This window comes from Sprattus sprattus (assembly GCF_963457725.1).
Source record: "Sprattus sprattus genome assembly, chromosome: 4".
In the NCBI taxonomy this organism is placed as follows: Eukaryota; Metazoa; Chordata; class Actinopteri; order Clupeiformes; family Clupeidae; genus Sprattus; species Sprattus sprattus.
This window is the reverse complement of record NC_137923.1, coordinates 34,039,894-34,062,452: the sequence shown is the minus strand read 5'-3', so window position 1 is coordinate 34,062,452 and position 22,559 is coordinate 34,039,894. Positions and strand designations below refer to the sequence as shown.

The 22,559-nt window shown below is 39.0% G+C and overlaps 1 protein-coding gene across 1 annotated transcript in view; it reads right to left on the bottom strand.

The window, feature by feature from the left end:
- The window catches only part of rab2a (RAB2A, member RAS oncogene family), a 35,647-nt gene that overhangs the window by 5,991 nt on the left and 7,097 nt on the right, over positions 1–22,559 (bottom strand). The window contains exons 3-6 of the mRNA XM_080836395.1: positions 19,901–19,968; positions 8,063–8,145; positions 6,152–6,244; positions 726–837 (exon numbers count right to left, since the gene is read on the bottom strand). Coding sequence (XP_080692521.1) covers positions 726–837; positions 6,152–6,244; positions 8,063–8,145; positions 19,901–19,968 — 356 coding nt within the window. The remainder of the gene's footprint in view (positions 1–725; positions 838–6,151; positions 6,245–8,062; positions 8,146–19,900; positions 19,969–22,559) is intronic.

Below are 22,559 nucleotides of genomic sequence, written 5' to 3'. Positions count from 1 at the left end.
ACAATCTTAGAGGTGCCTTTTCTCAACAAAAGCTTTTCAGAGGTGTATACATTCAAATGATCACAACTTATACAAATATTACCAGATTTACATGAGTGAAACATCATTGGATAGCTTTACACTTACACTTTCAGAATCTGTGAATAACTCAAAATATCTCAAAACGACTTGTGGCTGGTTTAGCCATGCCTGGTCACATATGTTCTTAAGGAAGCCGGATTGATCGTTTTTTTGCCACCCTTATTCTTCAGCGAAATTCCTCCCCAGTGGTTAACTTACACACACACACTGCCTGGTCTCTCTACCTCCCTCTGCTGTGTGTGTGTGTGTGTGTGTGTGTGTGTGTGTGTGGAGATGGAGAATATGGGAATGATATGAGTATGCATGAGCATTCTATAGGAGCCTGAAACGTCACAGGGGTAGGGGTGAGGTCAGGAGAATACATAAGCCACTAATGACACAAATGAATCATAGAAATCCTCTCTGGTGGGATCGTGGGAGGAAAGAAGGGGTGTAGAGCAGGTTCCACATATTAACACCTCCTCCTATTTCTCCAAACCGCAAAAAGCTTTCCTCTTTCAACAGCAGCAGCTTATCTCTCTGAGATTTCCATGTTCATGTGTTAATTCTATTCACACCATTTACATACACACAATCTACAGTCTACCGGTACTTAATCCACCTGCCCCTCTGCCACCCCTGTGGTGGCTCTGGGAGAAGCTCACCTCCTCTACATTTGAAGCTGTTTTAGCAGAGGTTTCCATGAAGATGAGGCCATGCTCTCTGGCAAACGCTTCCCCCTCCTCCTTCTTCACTTCTCTCCGGGACTCCAAGTCACTAGAGAGAAGAACAAGTCCAATCATCCAAACGCTCCTCACATAACAAACAAACAAACCACCAAACACACACACGCTGGAAAAAGAATATCGACAAACTGGACATTGGACCAAAGAACACATTTACATGAGGCTGACGATCACGTCTGTCCCGTGGCCCTAGACAGTCTCTCTTGATGTGGAGCAGCAGAGTTTTTTTAATTTTTTATTATTTATTTTTTACTGTATTTGAGAAAACATTTAGGGCCTGATTTACTAACATTCGACCGTTGCTTAATCTGCGGTCGCACATTAACGCACCGTGTTTTTGCGCATTTTTTGTGGTATTTATCAAACCAGATCCGCGCTGGGCAATCTGTGTTTACTCCGCCCTATATAGGGCCTGATTTACTAACATGCGACCGCTGCTTAAACTGCGGTCGCACATTAACGCACTGTGTTTTTGCGCATTTTCCGTGGTTTTTATTTAGGAAGAGAAAATGAAGGTTCAGCGAAGTGGAGATAGATATATTGGTTCACGTTCGCTCAATCACTGAACCTGATTTAATGTGTGCGCTGCTATATTGTTGTTCTGCCCGCCATCACCTACAGCGAGATGTTTAAAAGAACACAATTATAAATAATATGCTATTGGTGGCATTAGGGGTGGGCGATATGGCCAAAATCTTCTATCACGGTATGAGTAATTTTATATCACGGTTACGGTATAGATCACGGTATCGATTTTTCTGTAAATTTAATAAAGAAATGGTACAAAATAACCGTAATGTGCGTCATGTGATGTCATGCGTGATAGTGTTTACGTTCAGTATAAAAACCATACGCGCATGTACGCGCCGTCACCATTTTGATTGCACTTAAGAGATACTACACATATAAGAGATGCTACACATATAAAGAGCCATTCATTGTTAACATACAGCGACTAGTGAGTCCTGTTATTCGTCCCGGCGACGAAGGCCACAATGTGTAGCTATTTCATTCCGTTTGTTAACCTTTCCGGCTGTCTGTTTTTCCTAACCAGCAGCAGACGTAAAGGAAAGGGAATTAACCCCGAAATTAAAAACATGTAATCCACTTCAGCAGCGGAGCATTTTACTCCCCTGCTATCTCTACGTTCAGAGACAGACAGCAGGAAAGGTTAACAAACGGAATGAAATAGCTACACATTACACACGCTATGCTTTAATAAAACTCACGTTTTATGAGACACCAACAGAGGCACAACAGACAAGTCTTACCATTGAAGATCTTTTTGCATGCCGACGTTCGTTCTGAAACTATCTACATCCAACCAGCGAGGTTTATTGGACATATCCACCAGCCTAATTAGTATCTGCATGGTCTACTAAGCAGAAATATCTCCATACAGTAGATTTCCCTTCATTTAGTATAATTTTAAACTTTCCAGATGACTGTATTGCCCCCGCTCGTAGTGAAACGTGTCCTGAAACAGTGCTCCTTCGTCTGGATAGCCAGAGCTAGCATAACTGCCTTTTCAAATCCAATGGTAATGCTACCTAGCTAGGTATGCTAACTGTCGGTATCCATCGTTAACCATCATGTCACTGGCTTTAATTTGAGAATGCATGTTAGTAGTACATTTAATATCAGTACAGTTGATTCATTACTGCTGATGTGCTACTTATATGTTACTTATTAGCAGCTAGCTACCTAGCCACTATGTGTTCCAATGTGTTTTCAGTTAGTGTTAGCGGCAAGCTAGCTGTAATCGACGTCTTCTCTTCTGCTAGGCAACAACAACAGGCCACTACGGTGTGACTGTTTTCAAATTAAGAGTAAACATTTGTTATATGAATATATATCTCATGTGAGGGGGGGGGGGGGGGGGGGGGGGGGTGGTTATGGCATATATGCTTAATAAGAATATATGAAATACAGAATTTAAACTAATAAAAAAAAATATATTATAATTTTTTTTTTTTTTAAAGTATATCACAGTTTAAACGGTATCGCAAAATTAATGCATAAACTGTCTATTATAACAATATAGATGTGTACATGTCGAGATTAATAATTTCTACAAGGGACATGGGTTCACTACAATATATATGGACGTGGGTGCAATCAATGGTTCCAATTACGTTCGGAAAGTTTGCGATTTCAAAAAAAGTCCTGTTTGATGTCTCTAATTTCAGCTATGGCAGTGGGAAAATGTATTGACCAGTGCGCTGTAGCAATGCGTCGAGTACCTGTGTGAATATTTGGCTGAGTGAAGGCTGAGATATACCAACTGCTGATGCTATAACTGTTTGAAATGATCCGATGCCAATATTTGCAATGTTGTCCGGAGTTTAACATGAATGTGATCTCCGGTTGGAGGGTTCGATGTCGTCTCTGATCTGGTTCAGTAATTGAAGTATTGCGTGGCTGTTTAACCTGTACCGTCTAATGATTTGTGGATCGCTTAACTGAAAAAGTGTTATACGAGTTGAAAAAAAAATTTCTGTGCGCTGTCTCTGTCTATATCTTCGCCTTGCTCTTATAACTGCTGCCATATCAACGTTTTCAGACTCAATGGAAACGCGCTTCCTGGTTAAGACGTGCTTTTATGAGGCGGATAATTATCCCGCAAATTAGAGACGTGCGCTGGTCGGGCAGTTTTAGTAAATACCACGCAATACATCATTAGGCGCACTTATCTTCTCTCCTCCCATATATTTGCGCTAGACGCCCAAGTTTCCACCCATGTGTCCTCCCCGTCCACACCCACAAAGCGTTAAAATGCGCTGCGCCCCCTTAGTAAATACCGTTTTATGTTTACGACCGCTATTTTACGCCTGAAATGGGCGCAATCCTGTTAGTAAATCAGGCCCTTAATCTTTGTACTGAAAGATGTTCATGTGTTAAAGTATTTCGGAATCAACTGATTTTCAAGTTAGTAAGGTAGTGAACTACAGTTGCTTCTAATGTTAGCTTTTCGTACCTTCTTCAGATAATGTAAGATGTGTTACCCACACCAACCATGTGTGTCATAAAAGGCCAATTCATTGCAAGTCATTTTAAATTCTCAAACACAAGGAGCCGAACTTTTGCACACCTGTAGATTGAGAGGTGCATCGGAGCATGAATTTTCCCCTTATCCCGTCACATCTCTTTTCTTGTCTAGGGACAGATTCTATGACACGTTTTTTTTAAGTTCTAATCAGTTCTGTATCAGATGGCTTTTGAAAATATTGTAAATTGCCCAGTTATCTTGGTATGAGTGTATAATAAGCCTATAAGTATATTATAATGTCCATTTTGTATATTTCTAACTATTTCTATTGTCAGCATATGTGCTCATGATGAGATAATGAATCAAGCTTGACTCAATAAGTGACGTCAGTCTCTAGTGTGACCTGGTTGGCCCACGTGGGTCAACCAACCTATTCAAAGATGCTCTCTGCCATTAGTCCTTAGCCCAATAAACCTTTTTTAACAGCAAGTGAAGATAACAGTGTGCAGGAGTTCTTTGTTAAAGTACTAAAGCAGGGTTTTTCCTGCATAGAGAAAATTTCGGCGCGCGCCTAAGCCGTTTTCCCGTGCGCCTATGAAAAATCCCGAGCGCCTAAAAAAAAAAAAAGAGTCTGCGATTTAAAAAAAATAAAACACTGTCATCCAATTCAGTTTAACGGTGTTTTGAGCCCTCACGTTTAATTCAAGACAGCAGCAGCAGATCCCGCCTCCCACCCCCTCAGCCAATCATTGAACAGAGGCGTCTCCAAGTTACCAGTTTAGAGAAGATGTTAGTTAAATGTTGTCCGACCTATTAGCACCATAGACATCCTATTAGCACCCACGACCTATAAACACCTACGCGCTGGTACACGTTACTTAATATAGATTTCGGTGTCAATCAGGATAACGGATTTTAAACAATATACGCTCCAGCCCAAAAGGGGTATTTAAATTGTATGTGTGCAAAACATTACAGTTGTAGAACGTTATTAAGTGTACTAGACAGCCATTTATGTACAAACTTTCATGGAACGAACTGAGCTAATTCGATTTCGCAATGAGAACTTGTGAGGGTCATACAGTTTTCAACCGACACCGATACCTCTATCCCTCTTTAAATTGAGGTTTACCCGCTTATCACAGGGATGACAGCTGACGACCGAGTGAGGAGATGTTCACGAGAGATTACGGATTTTGATAGAGATCATACTTGGTCATATCGGTAATGTTTGGCTAATCTCTTGACACGTACCACAGGTAAATCACGACTGGATCTTGATACACAATACCTCGTGTATCAGCTCATTTTGCGTGTTGGTCTACTACACAACGGGATAAAACCGAAAACATGTTTCAGTTGAAATCCAAACAAGTTACTTGTCGTGATCTAGACACCCACCGCTACTGAAATATTTAAAATTGATTGATTAAAGATTTTTCTATCTATCAAGGTTCATAACTGTTTGTCACCTTTTTAATAGCTTGGGTGTTAATAGTGTTTACTATAATTAATAAGTGGTGTTAACATAACGTCACTTATTGTATGGCATAAATATTATTCTAAAACACCTTCACTAGTTGTTTTAAGCAGATTTGTAAGCATATCATCACGTATGCAATGCATGTCAGCGAATATGTTCTGAATAGTAGCCTATGTTTCAAGTAGGCTACAGCCAAGCCCTCGTTCTGTTTTCATCAATAGTAATCGAGTTGATAAGTCTGATCTATACGCAACTGTGAGGTGCGCGAATGGACGGAGCGGCCAGCTGCCAATCACTTAATTACTCAACCTGCGTATGCAACCTGACTTCATCAGTCGGCGGTTTCAATATTTATGGCGCTCCATTTCTGACCACTGGTTAGTCCTAGATTCTATCGATATAGATTTCAGTAGTTTGCATATATGTATGAGGTAAACCTTGATAATCTTTGAACCATACATGATAGCACCATGGGGCTTGGACTATTGTCAATGTATTAGCCTATTGTCTATTTCGATTTAAAGTGGAAGCAAAATGATAACCTCAAGCATATCCTCCATTATTTATTAAATGTAAGAAAAGAGAAAAAAAAGACTTTGATGTCTGCTAATACGGTGATAGATAAGACAGACTGTGCGCGCACAGCGCGCATTTTTTTTTGGGGTGCACCAATATGTCATTTTGACCCAGGAAAAACCCTGTAAAGTCCAATAGCAGTTTGTATTTAATGATTGTAGTTTCAGGAGTGATGTGAACTGGCTGATGTTTTCGGGGTAGATCTATAAATGTACTTTTACAAACAATTAAAAAGTTCTGTTGTACAGCACTCCACACTGTGGAGGCTTATTTGGCTTGTTTTTGTTGCCAGTCTACCTCTTGTTTCCAATGAGCATGATGACCATATTGGAGTTGGAATGTTGACGAGCATCTTCTAACCAGGTTGTCAAGTGGTTGAAAGTGTCCCTTCTGAAAAAAGAAAAGCCACAAAATCTAAATTAAATTATATTTCATTTAGCCTTGAACAAGCCACATTTGCAGAGATCTAGCAGTCGAAAACCATTCTCTACATATATTATATATATATATAAAACTAAACAAAACAAACAAACCGAACATTAGTTTCACCTGTAACTAACTCAGAATATGAAGTACCTACTACAAAAGGGTGACTAATAGGGGTGTAAATCTCTCATGACAAAAACGATTCGATTCGTATCTCGATACATGGGCACGATACGATACAAGAAAAGACACATGTTGATAAAAAAAGGATTCAGTATAATACAATGCGATGCAATTCGATTCTGTTCAATTATTGAAAACACTTAGTCAGACATCCCAACCTGCAAAAAAATAATTACAGGGAGGTATTCCCCCCCTAGGCCTACATATTTTTGTTGTGGTCCCTAAAAGTTACAAAAGCATAATATCATTCTATAGGCTATAGTCCTATGCAATTCTTTGTTAATTATGTTTAAATATGTAGATTACTTTTACTATTTATTAAATGCTGCTAATACTATCCTATTTATGTTAACTGCTTTTATTTGTATTCCATTGCAACTTTAAACAAGTCTAAGGAGCTTGTTGTTTTCATGTAGACCTGGCAACATGTCTATTACAGTAATTTAACCCACCATGGGCAATGCTGAAATCACTGTAACAGATAGTACAGCGTGCAAGATCATTGTGATTTACTTTTATAAGACAGGGGTACACCTTTGTATAGTCTGTTGTAAAATGTCTTATATTTTCTTTTTTGGGGGCACTCTACCTGTGCCATTGTGCCCCTGTTCATAGATACACTGAACTGATTAATTCGGCTCGGGAGAATAGATAAAAGCCTGCCCACACTATAAATTGATTGGTTGACTTACCGAAACAGGCTAATCAGGATGCTACTGAGGCACACACGCACACTGCCTCACACAAGCACAGTTGCTAAAGCGTTTTGGAGCACGTCTGTCTCGTGTGCGCAGTCTTGCTCGCTCACTCTTGATTCCGAGAGATTTTAAGTAATTTGCGGGCATCAGGGAGTCGTTATCAATATGTGGGAGACTCCCGGAACTTCTGGGAGACTTGGGATGTCTGCACTGCCATTTGCACTGTTCATACAGTGCTTATATTAAATGTTAGGACATCATGATGGCTCGGTCTCGGAATCATGACTATAAATGTTAAACATAATTGTTAATGATACAAATATTCTCCTATTTATTATTTTATAATTATTTAAATCCGAGGATGTCACGCAATCAACAACGATGAACCTTCCTGGGCTGAAGTAGCTAGCATCGGCCATTGAAAATGAATAGTGTAGCTAGCATAGCATTGTTGAGAGTTGTAATCTGTCATTCTCTCCAGGTTCTCTCAGGCGTTAATACTGAGAATACAGCCTGATTGGTTTATGCTATGCGGGCTTTGGCCAATGACAGGCTGTCAGTGTTCTGACTGAGATAAAAATGCAACAGGCCAGCGAGTGTTGTGTTTAAAAAAAAACGGAGGGACAAACGCTTGTGAACCGATTCATAGCTTTTAAATCGGGCAAAGACCGGTTCATGAAATTTTAAAACCGATACGGGACTTCACGCATCGATGTAGTCGTATCTTACACGCTAAAAACGGATATCGATACGTATCGGTTATTTTTTACACCCCTAGTGACTAACATATTTCATTTTCAAAGGTACCTTTCAAATCTCCCCCCCTTTAGAAGCATGTTGTGATGACAGACAGGAAAAAGGAAATGAGCCGAGATGCTAATCCTAGAGTGCTCCTGCTCACCTTGTGATGTCATATACTAGCAGAGCTCCAGCTGCTCCTCTGTAATAGGACCTGGTGATGGAGCGGAAGGATTCCTGGCCAGCCTAAAACACAAGACAGACAGCACATTAGACAGGGCTTCAAATCCAACTCTTCTTGCCAGGACATACACCTCTGTTCCCATTCACAGCATTTCTGTAACTTCTACATCATTAGAATGCAAGGCTCTCCCACAAGTCCCCTTGGCATAGGTAGAAATAAGTCCCTCCGAGGCATCACCAAACAGAGAAGAGCCATTATCTCCCCGAGCCCCATATATGTCTGCACATCCATGGAGTCAACCAAACTATTTCCAAAGTCCTGGCCTTCAACCAAACGGCAGGCACAGTGTTGGAATAATATGGCCTCTCCCTCTAGTCAAAAGAGCCCCTCTAGCAGCCTGCAAACATGCCCAGAGGTAAGCATTTGAACCAGTAACCCATTCCCCCAGGCAGCTGTTAACATTAGAGTTAATGGAGCCCATTGTGAATAAATGATGAGTCACTCCTCTGTCTGCCATCTGACATAGTGAAAGGTTAGTGGAAGCCAGAGATGCAGACTGCTCTTCTTACAAGACTAACCACATAAGTGTCAGTTTGCCGGAGATGCAGACTGCTCTCCTTACATGACTAACCACACAATAGTCAGTTTGCCAGAGATGCAGACTGCTCTTCGTACATGACTAACCACACAATAGTCAGTTTGCCAGAGGAGATGCAGACTGCTCTTCTTACATGACTAACCACACAATAGCCAGTTCGCGGGGTGATATAAATCGTGAAGGAGAGGAGGCCCAGAGACCCGTTCATAAGACGCATTACTTTAAACCAGTAGAGGAAAATAAGAAACAAACAAACAAACAAACATAAGTTTCAAATGTTAGAAGTATCCGTTGTTTGTGTATGGTAGGTGGTGTTAAGCAGAACACAGTTGTGGGACTGAAACAGGCAAATTAAGATATGTTGTGACTGATCTACACTGGTTTCTTTCAAGCCTAGTCATATACCTGTACAATTGATGGGATCATATGAAAGAATGACTACAGCACTTAAGGCGCTCCAAACCCATAACAGGTGAATGTTTTCACCAATCCCTATAGGTCTGAGGTAGGTAAGGTTTGTTGTGCAATTATAGTGAGACTGCTTTTTAGCTGATATTTGAAAAAACTGCATCACAGCTGAAGTTTTTCTGAAAATATCACTGAAACCAAGACATTTTTCAGTCTATGTGTATGAAACTTGGGGATTGTCCACAATGTCATACAGGAGCATGACAAACTCTCGTTCAGAGATTCATTGCTACATTTGGACCTCTAGAGTGCCTTTGAAAGAAGACGAGCGGTCAGTTTGTCTTAGGCTACCCAGGTCAGTAAACAAGCCATTCAGATTTGGCTCCCGCTGGAACTTCCCAAACGGCTGTTATTAGAAGTATGAACTCATTAGAAGTATGAACTCATGAGAGGTATGCCTAATAGTGTCTCTCATCAGAGTATCTCCCCCCACCCATGGCTTGACAATGAACCTTTGATAAGGTCTGCCTGGTGGCGGATCTGCTACCATTATCAAAGTGAGATAAGCTGGGGAACTGCTGCAGCCTCAGAGGATAGAAGAGGTGAGTAGATCAATAATTAGTATACCATAAATGGAATATCAGACACAAACTTGTGAGATTAATTTATTAGCTAGTAATAAAAAAGCTCAATGCACTATCCATGAGCATAAATAAATAAAATACAATTTCACATCTCAAAAATATTTCATGAATTATACACTTGGCCATTTGCTGCTCTCGACCCAAACGCCACAAATGTTGTTATTATTATGTTATATAATGTCATTTCAATGTCTTTTATTAAGTCCATGGGTATAGGTAAACCATGGTAACAACCGTCACAAGAATCAGAAGTTTTTATAACCTGGTGGAATGTTTTCATTTGAATATTAGTGTTAATTATGGCTCTGTAACCTGGTAAACTTTTGTTATACTGTACACTATTGCTATGATTTGAAAAGGTAATTTGTATGCAGATTGGCTATATGCAGACTGGCTATATGCAGACAATAAGATTGGCAAAGGAGCTATCAGTGTTTCCCCTACAATGATATTAGGGTGGCGCCCCGCCCCCCCAACGGCCCCGCCCGCCCCCCCTGGAAGCTCAAGTAAAAAAACAATTTTAATATAAATAAATATAGCGCCAGATCACAAAACAAGTCATTTAAGGTTACCTTTACCATAAAACATGTAAAATTATACTTATTTTTTTAAGTAAAACTGCCTATCCTAACCCCTAATCCTGAAGTATAATTGTTGCATACTGTTACTGTAAGATGTTATATTGACTGCTGTCATTAAAAGAAACACATGAACATAATAATTAATTTAAGTGTTTGTGTCCGTGCGCTGCGGCGCGCCGCGCCCCTGCCGGCGCCCCCCCCCCCCCCCCCCCCCAAGCTGTAAACCTAGGGGAAACACTGACTATAATATAGCTGCTATATGCAAGTTTAGCTAGTGACCACCTAGTGAGCTAAATGATCCACACTCAGAGCAGGGCATCACTACATTGGACCACACCTACCTCACTCCCTTCACAGAAGTAACCCAATTGTTTGGCGAGGATGGTGTAGGCTAAAGGCTACATGTAGCATGAGTTTTTTTTACATGATTGATAGTATTGGTGTCAATGAGGGGTGTGCAAAAAAATCGATTCACATTCGTATCGCGATTCAAGTGCTTCCGATTCAGAATCGATTTATAGAATTCCAAAAATCGATTCATATTGAAAAATGTATTTATTTATTTTTTTTAATTAACGTTCTTTTTGGCTTCGCAAACTGTGTAGTAGGCTAACGTTACGGTTTGAGTGATGGTGAGCACGATACAGCGAAATGGTTGATAAAAAGCTTATGAATAGAAAGTTTACATTTAAAAGTTGTGATGTGCAAAAGAAGCGAACTTCACTGTTGTCTGAAAATGTCAACAGGCAGCTGGCTGAAAGCACAGAAGTAGTAGGCTTACCTTTTATTGGTAATCTAACTGTTATGGTTCATTTTTTTTTAAATAAGAGGCCTGACTTCTATGTTCACAGCAAACTTGAAAAAAAGAAAATATTAGCCATGGTTTAACTGCACTATAGGCTGAGTCTGAAATGTGCACTTTATAATTTTATTTTGTACTGCCCTGTTTGGCAATGTTGTTTTTCAATAAAATAAAACATTGCATAAAGCAAGCCAATCCACTTTTCCATTATAAGAGCATTAAAATAAAATTTGCAATTAATTCATTTGCGATACATCGCGATTCATTTTGAGTTAACTATCATGAATGCGATTAAAATGCGATTAATCACGATCGTTTGACAGCACTAACATTTACATACTGTGAATCAATTTTTTTCAGTCGAGAATCGTTTTTGAATCGAAAATCGATTTTGAATCGAATCGTGAGCCTAAAAATCGGTATCGAATCGAATCGTGACATTTTCTGAATCGTGCACCCCTAGTGTCAATCGATTCAATTTTTTTTTACAGAGTTTATCACAATAGGCTGTGATTAACCATGATTAACCGAATCATGTTAATCACAGGTTTCAAAATTCTAAATTCTAGAATGTATTTGCATTTGTAAATACACGTGTAGTGTTAAAATAAAAAATGCATTACAAGGTTTGAGAATCAGAGGTTTTCGTACTTTATGATATCTCTCAGCTTTCTATGATTTCGGAATTAGAATATCTTAATTTGCAGAGTAAAAAAGTCTTAGGGGGTGCATTGCCCACAACATCCATAATCATTTGCGCTTAATTAGCAGACAACCACATAAAAAAATAGCAACATCTTCTACAGGGTAAATGTAATCAGGTTGCCTGTAAATTGTCTGCAAAGCAGCGTCGGAAATTAACGAGGGCAAAGGGCAAAACTGCCCCTAAAAAATATAGTTTTGCCCCTAAAATTACTAGGAGAGGGGCAAAAAATGCCCCCATAATTTTGTGTAATAATAATTTGATGAACGTGTCAAACATCGTAGTCGGTCAGTTGCCATTACATGTTTTGATTTTCGCCTTGACTCATTGTTGCGTGAAGAACCGAACGTTCTAACTAAACATATTTGCTTCCTAATCAGACCTGTGACTGCGAGAGTGAGGAGAAATGACGATCAGCGCAGTCTCTGTCACCATCGATTTTTAAAAGATTCACACACCCAGCGACTGTCAAAAAATTAAAGTTAGATTGGCCTGGGGTGGAGGATGACGACGAGAAAAAGACCTGATTTTTTTTTCCAAGGCATGTCGGACTTGTAGACAACGAGTTGCCCAAGTCGTTGTAAATCCAGCACAGGCAAACTCTTCTGCTGACTTCATCAAAGGGAGCGAAAACATACAGAAATACATGGCCTTTCGTCACCAGGCGCCAAGCATCACGCCATCGCCTACGTAGGGCCAATAGTTTTCCGCGTCAAAAAAAAGCAAATTTCGTGTCACGTTTTTGGTAATTCCGTGATTCCGCGTCAAAAAAATAAAAACATGCCTTTCTGCACGTTAACTGTATGAAAAACTCTGTTGATAGTGATGTTGCCTAGCAACGCTGTTTGCGTGCGTGCAGCACCCACAGTTAAGATACTGTGGAGTTCAGTTTGTCGCTAAGTAGTTGACCATACTGTGCCTTATACATTTCCAATGCTTAAATCATCATTGTTCGACCTGTATGTGAGGCATTATGTGCATACTTAATGAAAGTAAGGGTTTTCATGAAGTTGCTTCTGTAATAGAAATTTTGGGCTACCTGCTCGTGCTATTAGTAGTGATTAGCATGATGCTAAGCGGAGATTTAGCTATGTTCTGTTCTTATGTTGATACGCTGTAATAAAGATGGGTTCAATCCTGTTAAGATTTCGACTGGATGAGATATGAATGACATCCATGTTGCCTAGTGTAATGCTAATTAGTCCCCATAAATTAGACTGCTTGGTAACTCAGTGAATAATACGTGCCCTTCTTAGATTGTTGTTTGCCAGCCATCAACACAACAGAAGACTTAACATTTTTAGTTTTTAATGCGATTGGGAAGATGAGCAAATTAACGTGACTACCCTTGAAAAGGGGGGCGTGGCCGGAGCAGAGTTCAGCGCAGACGTGACATTTTCTGACCGCTTCTGTTCTTTAATTAATGTTTGTTCATTGTTGCGATCGTTGTTGTGTTTATTTGAAAGACATTCAGTCTTACAGGGTAAGATACAGGGGGTTTTGGGCGATTTTGATGCACAAAATTATGTTTCCGTTTGAAAAGTTGCAATTTCGTTTTCAGTGGTTCATTCCGTTTCAGATGGTCCATTCCGCGTATTCCTTCCGTTTTCGCGGAAAACTATTGGCCCTACCTACAGTGAATGATAACTGGTAATAATACTTTTAGAAATGATTTAGTTCGGTTAAGCTAGTTTAACGTTAGTTAGCTAACGTTAGCTATCTTTGATAGTGTGTTTCAGCGTTAACTACAAAGGCTTGCTTGCAAGCTAGCTTACTAGTCTTAACTGTATTTCCTGTAGGCCTACTATGGTAGGTACAACATGATTAAAGGTAACACAAAAATCCATAAATATAATAAAATAAAAGAAAGAAAAAAACGATTGTTAATAGTTGAATAATGAAATGTAGTAAGTAATAACAACTCATAACCACAAAGAAATAAGAATAAACGTGAATATGATTGTCTAATTTAGATTGTCTGTTTGGCTTTTGTTAAAAAAAATCTAAGAAAACACTTTGAATTTGTAGACTAAAGCTTAATAGTCTTATTATTGCCATTTGATGACAATTGTTCATATACTTTAAAGTAACACTATGCAACAATTTGACACTTTTTGAGGTATGGTTCTATAGGCAACTGGTTTTGGTACCATCCTCTAATTAATTTTGATCGCATATGGTCATGTGAAGGACAGATCAAGACCTGTGTCTTTCCCACTAGCCATCCAAGATATGCCCTATGTAGTTCTGTGTAACGGGCTGGAACACCCTGCAAAAATGGAAGAAAAGCTTTCACATGCATGACATGCCAGGTATACTGCAAAAAGACACCAGTTAGTGTGTTGGCAAGCTTCTATTAGTGTCAGCTGGGCTGTTGGTGGTGTTTGCAAGGTTTTTGCATGCCTTTTAGGTAGTTAGCGTACTAGTTTTGGAACAGAATTCCGTATTGCTGCTTTAAGCCTAAATAAGTGTGTTTATTATTTTGAACAAAGGTTAAACGTTTTTCACAAGTTTCTAAAAGTGCCCCCAATTTTTTGTGAAATGCCCCTGGATTTCAGTGAGTGGGGGCAAAAATTGCCCCCTAAAATATATGTAAATTTCCCACCCTGCTGCAAAGTAACATCCCACCCAAATGAAGGCGAAATTGAGTAGGCCTATTTAACCCATTTAGGCCTAAAAAGTCTGGAAAAAATGCCTGTAAAACCTCTGGGCGATTTCAGAAAACCCCCCTAAAACCTGAAGTTTTTCTAGAAATTCAACTATTGTGTCAACGCCTACTAAATTACTGATTTCTAAGCCCCTGTAACAGATAGGAACACAATTCAAAAAGTATTTGAGAGCTTACACCTGTGGCTTTAATTTAATTTACAATATTTACATACACCTTCTCAAAAGTAAAATAATATAATAAATATGTAATAGTGCAGGAACAGCACAAAACAGTAAAATAAATAAAGTATATGACAAAGTATATAACAAAGTTTTCATATCCGCTCCCAAATCCTAACTCTTAAAGGGAAAGTTTCAACTTTTGAGTTGTTTACTTGTTTTATTATGAGCAGAAGAGAATACGATTAACATCTATTTTGTTGTCCGTGTAGTTTTTACATACCAGTGATATTTTATGCTCATTTGGACACTATGGATGGAGAAATGACCTGACAGTGTCAACCTCTGAGTTGTTTACTTGTTTTATTATGAGCAGAAGGGAATAGGATTTTGATCAACAATTATAACTAGAATGCGTTTCGTGAACGAACTGCGAGAGTGTGCTTGCTCTGCAGTGCAGTGGCCGAGTGCGCATATGTTGTTGAGGGGCCTCACAGACTGATATCTGAGAACAAAATCTGTATAGTACTGTGTTTTCTGTGGTCATAGTCATAATAGTTCCAGAGTTTCGTTATACTGACTTACTGAGCTAAGTGAATTATTGAAATTGTTATCTTGGTAAAAGGAAACATCTCTGCAACAATATTGGAATGAATGCGGTTACATAGTCAGCTTTACTTAAAGTGTATTGTAAGATATAGCTTGTTAGACTTAATGCACTAAGAGTTAGACTGTAGGTCTAGTATCTAACGTAAGCAACACTTTTACTGTATAGATAGAGAGCACGTGTATCACATTGGTTTATAGTCTGTCAAATTAGTTGTAGTTATTGGTGTTCGTTGGCATAAAAAGTTAGTCTTCTCTTATAAGCCTATAGTACATCTGATTAGAGCTAGCAACCATGAAAAACCTCTTCTGAAACTAAGAAGGATAACTATGACTAAATGTGACTAAAACTAATATGCATTTTTGTCTTAAGACTGAATCTAAAATAGCTGCCAAAATTAATACATCTCAGTGTTCATTTTGGCAGCTATTTTAGATTCAGCAGCTATTTTAGATTCAGTGCATATTAGTTTTAGTCACATTTAGTCATAGTTATCCTTCTTAGTTTCAGTCTAGTTTTCGAAAACTGAGCACACTACAACAGCTACGATGTGTCCAGGTACATCTTCAAACGTTTTTCAGTTAACCTAATGATTCAAGGTCTCTCATGAATCATTACTCCCAGGACACGGGTTAATGTTAACTCACGCTATCGGCCACAAGTTAACCATTCTTTCAGTATAAGCAACTTTTGCATAGCCCCGCACAGCTAGGATAGCTCACGTTACCGTAGTAGGAATACTTAGCGCACTATATCCACACAACTAAATTCATGAATTACTTCACAGGTTTACTTAACAACTTGAATTAAGGAAAATGATCCCCCGTTACGGCTAGCTGAAACTGCCAGTGGATACTCCCGTTACGTAGTGTTAGTTAGCCTTTAGCCCCGTACTCAGATGTTACAGCTGCTTAACACAGCTAGGATAGCTAACGTTACCGTAGTGGGAATACAAGCTTTAGCTCACTATATCCACACAACTAAATTCATGAATTACTTCAAAGGTTTACTTCACAACTTGAATTAAGGAAAATGGCGTCTCCAACGTTAACGTAACGTTAATTTATATGTTAGCTGCTACCATTAAAATTTCAGTCAGTACAGAAAATGCTGCCATTCAACTCACCTTAACGAAGTGGAAATACGGTAGCTAGGTTAGAAACTGTAGTTACTCTTATTCTTTCTCAAAGTTGAATTGAGAGGGACAGAGAAATACGGTTCCTCTTATTCTTTTTCAAAGTTGAATTGAGAGGGACAGAGAAAATGCGGTTCCTTGGATTTGGCGGACGTGTCAGTGAGAAGCACAGCTGCAAGCCAGTTTAATGACCCTATTATGACGTCATAATGGCAGAGACCTCTGCCATGCAAGTCTATGGAGAAAAAAGGGGATGAAAAAGAGGGATAAAAAAGGAGTGGCATGGGGTACCGCCACGAAAAGTCATAGCAGCTTGCACCGGATCGGGCCGGACGTTTTGGTGTTTGAATGGCGTCTCTAGCTCAAGAAAAACGTACGGAATAAAGAAAACTTGACGATAACAATACTGTGCTTCCCTTCGGGCAAGCACACTAACTATTTTGTTGTCCATGTAGTTTTATCATACCAGTGATATTTTATGCTCATTTGGACACTATCACTGAGATACAGATGAACTAGTTTAGTGTCAAATATTCCATTCAAAGGGACAAAACAGGAATAATTAAAAAAACACATTTCAAGTACATCTTATTTATCAACTGATAAATATTGTATGCTGGGCTGAAATGGAAGGCAACCAAAGCATTCTGACTATAATAAAGTCAAACGAGGATACACTAGCATTAACTGATTATAAACAACAACATTCTATAAGGACTGATTATTGTTTCGAAACACTAGAGAGATATAATAATGCAAGGAATAGAGAGATGTCGATAGTTATTAATTGTATTTCAAATTCGCTCGTTCACACTCTTGCTCACTGGAGAAAGTTTTAACAACATAGCAAGCTAGCTAGCTAGCTTAGTGTTAATATAGCCCTCTATGACACCATATTCCCTTTCATTTACCTAGGGCCAATAGTTTTCCGCGAAAACGGAAAACGGACGGAATACGCGGAATGGACCATCTGAAACGGAATGGACCACTGAAAACGGAATTGCAACTTTTTAAACGGAAACATAATTTTGTGCATCAAAATCGCCCAAAACCCCCTGTATTTTACCCTGTAAGACTGAATGTCTTTCAAATAAACACAACAACGATCGCAACAATGAACAAACATTAATTAAAGAACAAAAGCAGTCAGAAAATGTCACGTCTGCGCTGAACTCTGCTCCGGTCACGCCCCCCTTTTCAAGGGTAGTCACGTTCATTTGCTCATCTTCCCAATCGCATTAAAAACTAAAAATGTTAAGTCTTCTGTTGTGTTGATGGCTGGCAAACAACAATCTAAGAAGGGCACGTATTATTCACTGAGTTACCAAGCAGTCTAATTTATGGGGACTACACTAGGCAACATGGATGTCATTCATATCTCATCCAGTCGAAATCTTAACAGGATTGAACCCATCTTTATTACAGCGTATCAACATAAGAACAGAACATAGCTAAATCTCCGCTTAGCATCATGCTAATCACTACTAATAGCACGAGCAGGTAGCCCAAAATTTGGTATTTAATACACAATCTATTACAGAAGCAACTTCATGAAAACCCTTACTTTCATTAAGTATGCACATAATGACTCACATACAGGTCGAACAATGATTTAAGCATTGGAAATGTATAAGGCACAGTGTGGTCAACTACTTAGCGACAAACTGAACTCGACAGTATCTTAACTGTGGTTGCTGCACGCACGCAAACAGCGTTGCTAGGCAACATCACTATCAACAGAGTTTTTCATACAGTTAACGTGCAGAAAGGCATTATACGGCTGTTTTTATTTTTTTGACGCGGAATCACGGAATTACCAAAAACGTGACACGGAATTTGCTTTTTTTTGACGCGGAAAACTATTGGCCCTATTTACCTCAAGTAAACCTATATTTAAGCAAGTAACAATCGTTAACAACTACAGATAACCATATTCTGTGACTACCAGTACTCACAATTCACTCCTTGCCTAATTTACTTTGAGCTTAACTCCTTGGCTATAATCCTGGCTGTCGTGGAAGAGACGTTACGTAGTGAGCAAGCCATCGATTTTTTTTTCAAGCCAATAATGGCAAAACATTTTGGGCACTATCACGTGTCTATTCTGATGCATTTCATTGGCCCAGAGGCCGACAATTTGGGCAAAAACCCCCCTTATACCGGAAAATGACAAACGCTTTCCCGTCCTTGAAGGTAGAATGATGCAACAGCGCTCCCGGCTTTAAAGGTAGAACAGCGGCAATACTTTCCCGGCTTAAATGGGTTAAGAAACTGAATGCCAGTGTCTTTGAGGAGACAAAGTGACCAGTCCCTTTTCACACTCTTAGTTTAGTAAGATTACTTGAAACATTGGGCCTCATTCTCGTTCATTTTCTGAAATTCTTCTGAAATGTTACTTACGCAACTTCGTAAATCCGCAATCGTAGAAACGTGTGCTGTCGGAATTTGCCTTTGTCCAAAGTGACGTACAAGGGAGAGAACAGTCAAGCTACGAGCAATAGAGACCTTGTGTAACAATAAATACTACCTCGTAGAATCATGACAATAAATGTGAACCTAATTGTTAATGATACAAATATTCTTGTATTTATTATTATTATTATAATTATAATTATTTTAATCCGACGATGTCTGTAGAGTTGACGTAAACACAATCACCAACAGATTCTCACAAATTCAACCGTTAACCCTTTTAACACTGACAGCTTTTTCAAATGCATTGTCATGCCGACGGGGCCATCTTGTGGTTATTTGAGGAATCGCATTTGAGAAGATTCCGGCAGAGTTACGACTGCTATTTCGCGTTCTGAAAGTCTTCTGAAGTTCAGAAGAAATCCCAGATGAGAAAACGATGGAGAATGGCAAATGTTTTCCTAAATCCACCGAAGTAGAGTTCAGAAGAAAGTCCTTCTTAAAGTCTTCTCAACTGCTGTCGAGAATGATGCCCATTGTTCACTTGTGTGACACAACTCCAATCAACATTTAAGACATGACTCCAGTCAAACCTACTTGCCTTTTAACCAGTTGTTTAGGCAGGCTAGCGTGTTGACATTTTCAGATGACTGAACTGACTTCTTTTGCCCAATGAGGCCTGCCAAAGTCTCTCACACGGCACAGTTGAGGCAGGTGTGGCCAAGTGCCTTGTGCAATACGGGTCACCTTATAATAGGCACCTTTGTGTGCCAACCACCACTGTACTGGACATGGCTCTGTGCTGACACTGGACTCTGTGCTTAGCATATGGGTTTTCGAGAATAGTTTGAAAGATTGTTGTGTTGTGTATACTGTTACATAAATCAAATAAAGGGTAATCATAATCGACCAGAACAAGTATTGACAAGTATTGGCAGATCAGGCTTTGAAAAAAACAATAAATAGAATTAGAGTGGAAACATGTTACAAGTATTGGACACAAACTGTACACCTTTGCAAGTTGCTATTGGGAACAAGAATGAAATCACATCATATTGAACTACAGTGAAAATGTGGTGTTCATGAAGAGATACTTACTGTGTCCCAGATCTGGAGCTTTATCTGTTTGCCATCTATAGTAATCATCCGTGCCCCAAATTCAACACCTACAGGAAACAATATTTATATATACAGATGTATATTAAATACTAGCATTTCAGGAATATGCACTACTGTTCAAAAGAATCACTGAGAAATGTCCTTGATTTTGAAAGAACATTTCCTTAGAAGTGCTTCTGTGCGCATGGAATGAAATTTCTGCAGATTACCTCAAAATATGACGACTAGTTAAGCCTGTAGTTAACCTATCGCCAAAACAATGATTTACAGCCAATCAGTGTTTATCTCGCCACTGCTTCCTCTGACAACTCATTCAAAATAAACAGTGATACGATAAATAACGCTTTAACATAATAAACTATGATCAGCTGTCCAACAGGTCAACCAAAATATGCTTGACATTTATTTTATACATCACGGATAAGACATGTCTCTACTTGTCAATGGGTTAACGAAACACATATTTACAGTTCCTTTTGGCTTATGATATTTATAACTGCTAACGTATTTTCTTGTCCCATGGTTTGTGCCACTTTTGTGGTTGACGGGTGACGTGTCAACTGGACTGTGTAACAAAAGATTCAAGCAGTACATCAGATTGATTACATGGGAAGAGTATAAGTATGTATAGGTTATAATAGCGGTTCAATAGCTTTTTCATTTTCACCGAGATAGGGAAATGTTATGAATACATCCCTTCACGTGCATTTAGACCAATTTGTCTGCTCTCTATCTTTATATATTACAATAATTAATATTGGATACAGGCGCAACAAAAACGTTTTTCTTTTTGTGGAATGGGGTGCTAATTAACATGTCTAACAACAACCCCAGAGTGTTAGTCTATAGTCTAGGCCTGCAATACAAGCAAACATGGTCTTGGTCCATGACGTTTCGGATAAGTAACCATGGAAAATAACAAATAATATAGCTGCAAGCAGCGATGGCGGTTTCCTCCTCCAAACATTGCAAACCAGGGAAAAATGTAGTTTTGTGACAATTGATCACCGTAAAGAAAAATTCATGCTGCAGACTTACCAATGGGATATTACATTTAAAATGCAATACTGTGCTAGAAAGCTGTGAAATTTGGCACACTCATTAAGGACAGTCCCTTCTTTATTCACAGCAAGTTTCATGCCTCTCATTAGACCACTCTAGGGCCACCAACGGGTCACAGTTGGACTTGTGTTTACACATGCAACTTTTGAACCGTATGACTGATTTTCAAAAATGAGGTACCATTAGATTCCCTGAATCAAGACGAATTAAACACACTCTATAACGTCAATATCACTCAAATATTTGCTGACATTTGACTTCACTTCCTGTTTGGCGCCTTTTCTGCTGAATTTGAGTGGCTGTACCGGACAAACGGTTATGAGGATCAAAATTCTAAATAGTAACTTTTGTGAGGCTAGGTCTGAAGATCATCTCTGGTGATTTTGAAGAAGATTTGCAGGAGGAGTAGGCTTTCAAAGGTTTTTGATAAAACCGGAAATAGCGGAAAATCTATATAACCGGAAATTGACGCCATGGGGTGGGTTTAATTCGTCTTGATCCAGGGAATCTAATGGTGCTTCATTGGTCACACGGTTCAAAAGTTGCGTGTGTTACAAAAGTCCAACTTTGACCTGTTGGTGGCGCTAGAGTGGTGTAATGAGAGCCATGAAACTTGATGTGAATGAAGAAGGGACTGTCCTTAATGAGTGTGCCAAATTTCACAAAAAGTTACCATATGGTTCTAGGGGCTGCCATTGACTCCCATGCTACTAACATAATAATAAGAAAGCCTACAATAACAATAGGTTACCTCCTACCGGAGGAAACCTAATTAATATCACTGCGTCAAACAAGAGACTGATTTAGAAACGCCCAGCTTCACTTCAGATTCTTGCGTGTTCCAATATTGGTACTGAACTTACTGCATAGCTAACAACTATTCAATCCAAAGTTCAACTTAACACTAGTCCTGCCATTTTCTATGTTCGTCCCTGATTCTGTCTTGTCCTGTCTCACTAACACCCCACTGACAGACGTGTTTTTGTATTTTTATTTGCATCAACCCACATGTACACGGTTATAGTCTTTCAATGTTGTCTAGGAATATCTGTTTTTATTCATTCATATGCTGTTTGTTGGTATATACTCAGTTTTGGTGGTTCCACGGTAATGTCAGCCAAGTAAGAAGGAGAAAGTGAAATTATCCACACAAAAAAAATATTTAAACTGGAAAAAAAAAAAAACGTTTTGATGGCATTCCTTTAGTAAGTTAACCTGCCAAAGGGAATCATCACGCATAAAGTTTTTAGCTGAATCACTTAACTATTGTACAGTTCTTAATAGGTAATGTATTAATCGATAGTTGTAATTAACGGTTTACAGGCTCCTTTGTCAGACATTGGTAAATAAGTTCTGACCAATAAAATAGCAGAATGTAATGCTCTGTAGACAAATGAGGACGCGACAAACACAACACATTCTATGACGCATCATTGCAGATAAAGGTATTCTAGCAGATATGATACCCACAGCAACAAACAGCTCTCCTTACTGACTTTGGATGGACAGATTGAACGTTGTAGTTGCCTAGCAACACCAGTTGAAACAATCTTTGGGACAGTTGTATAAAAGTAAT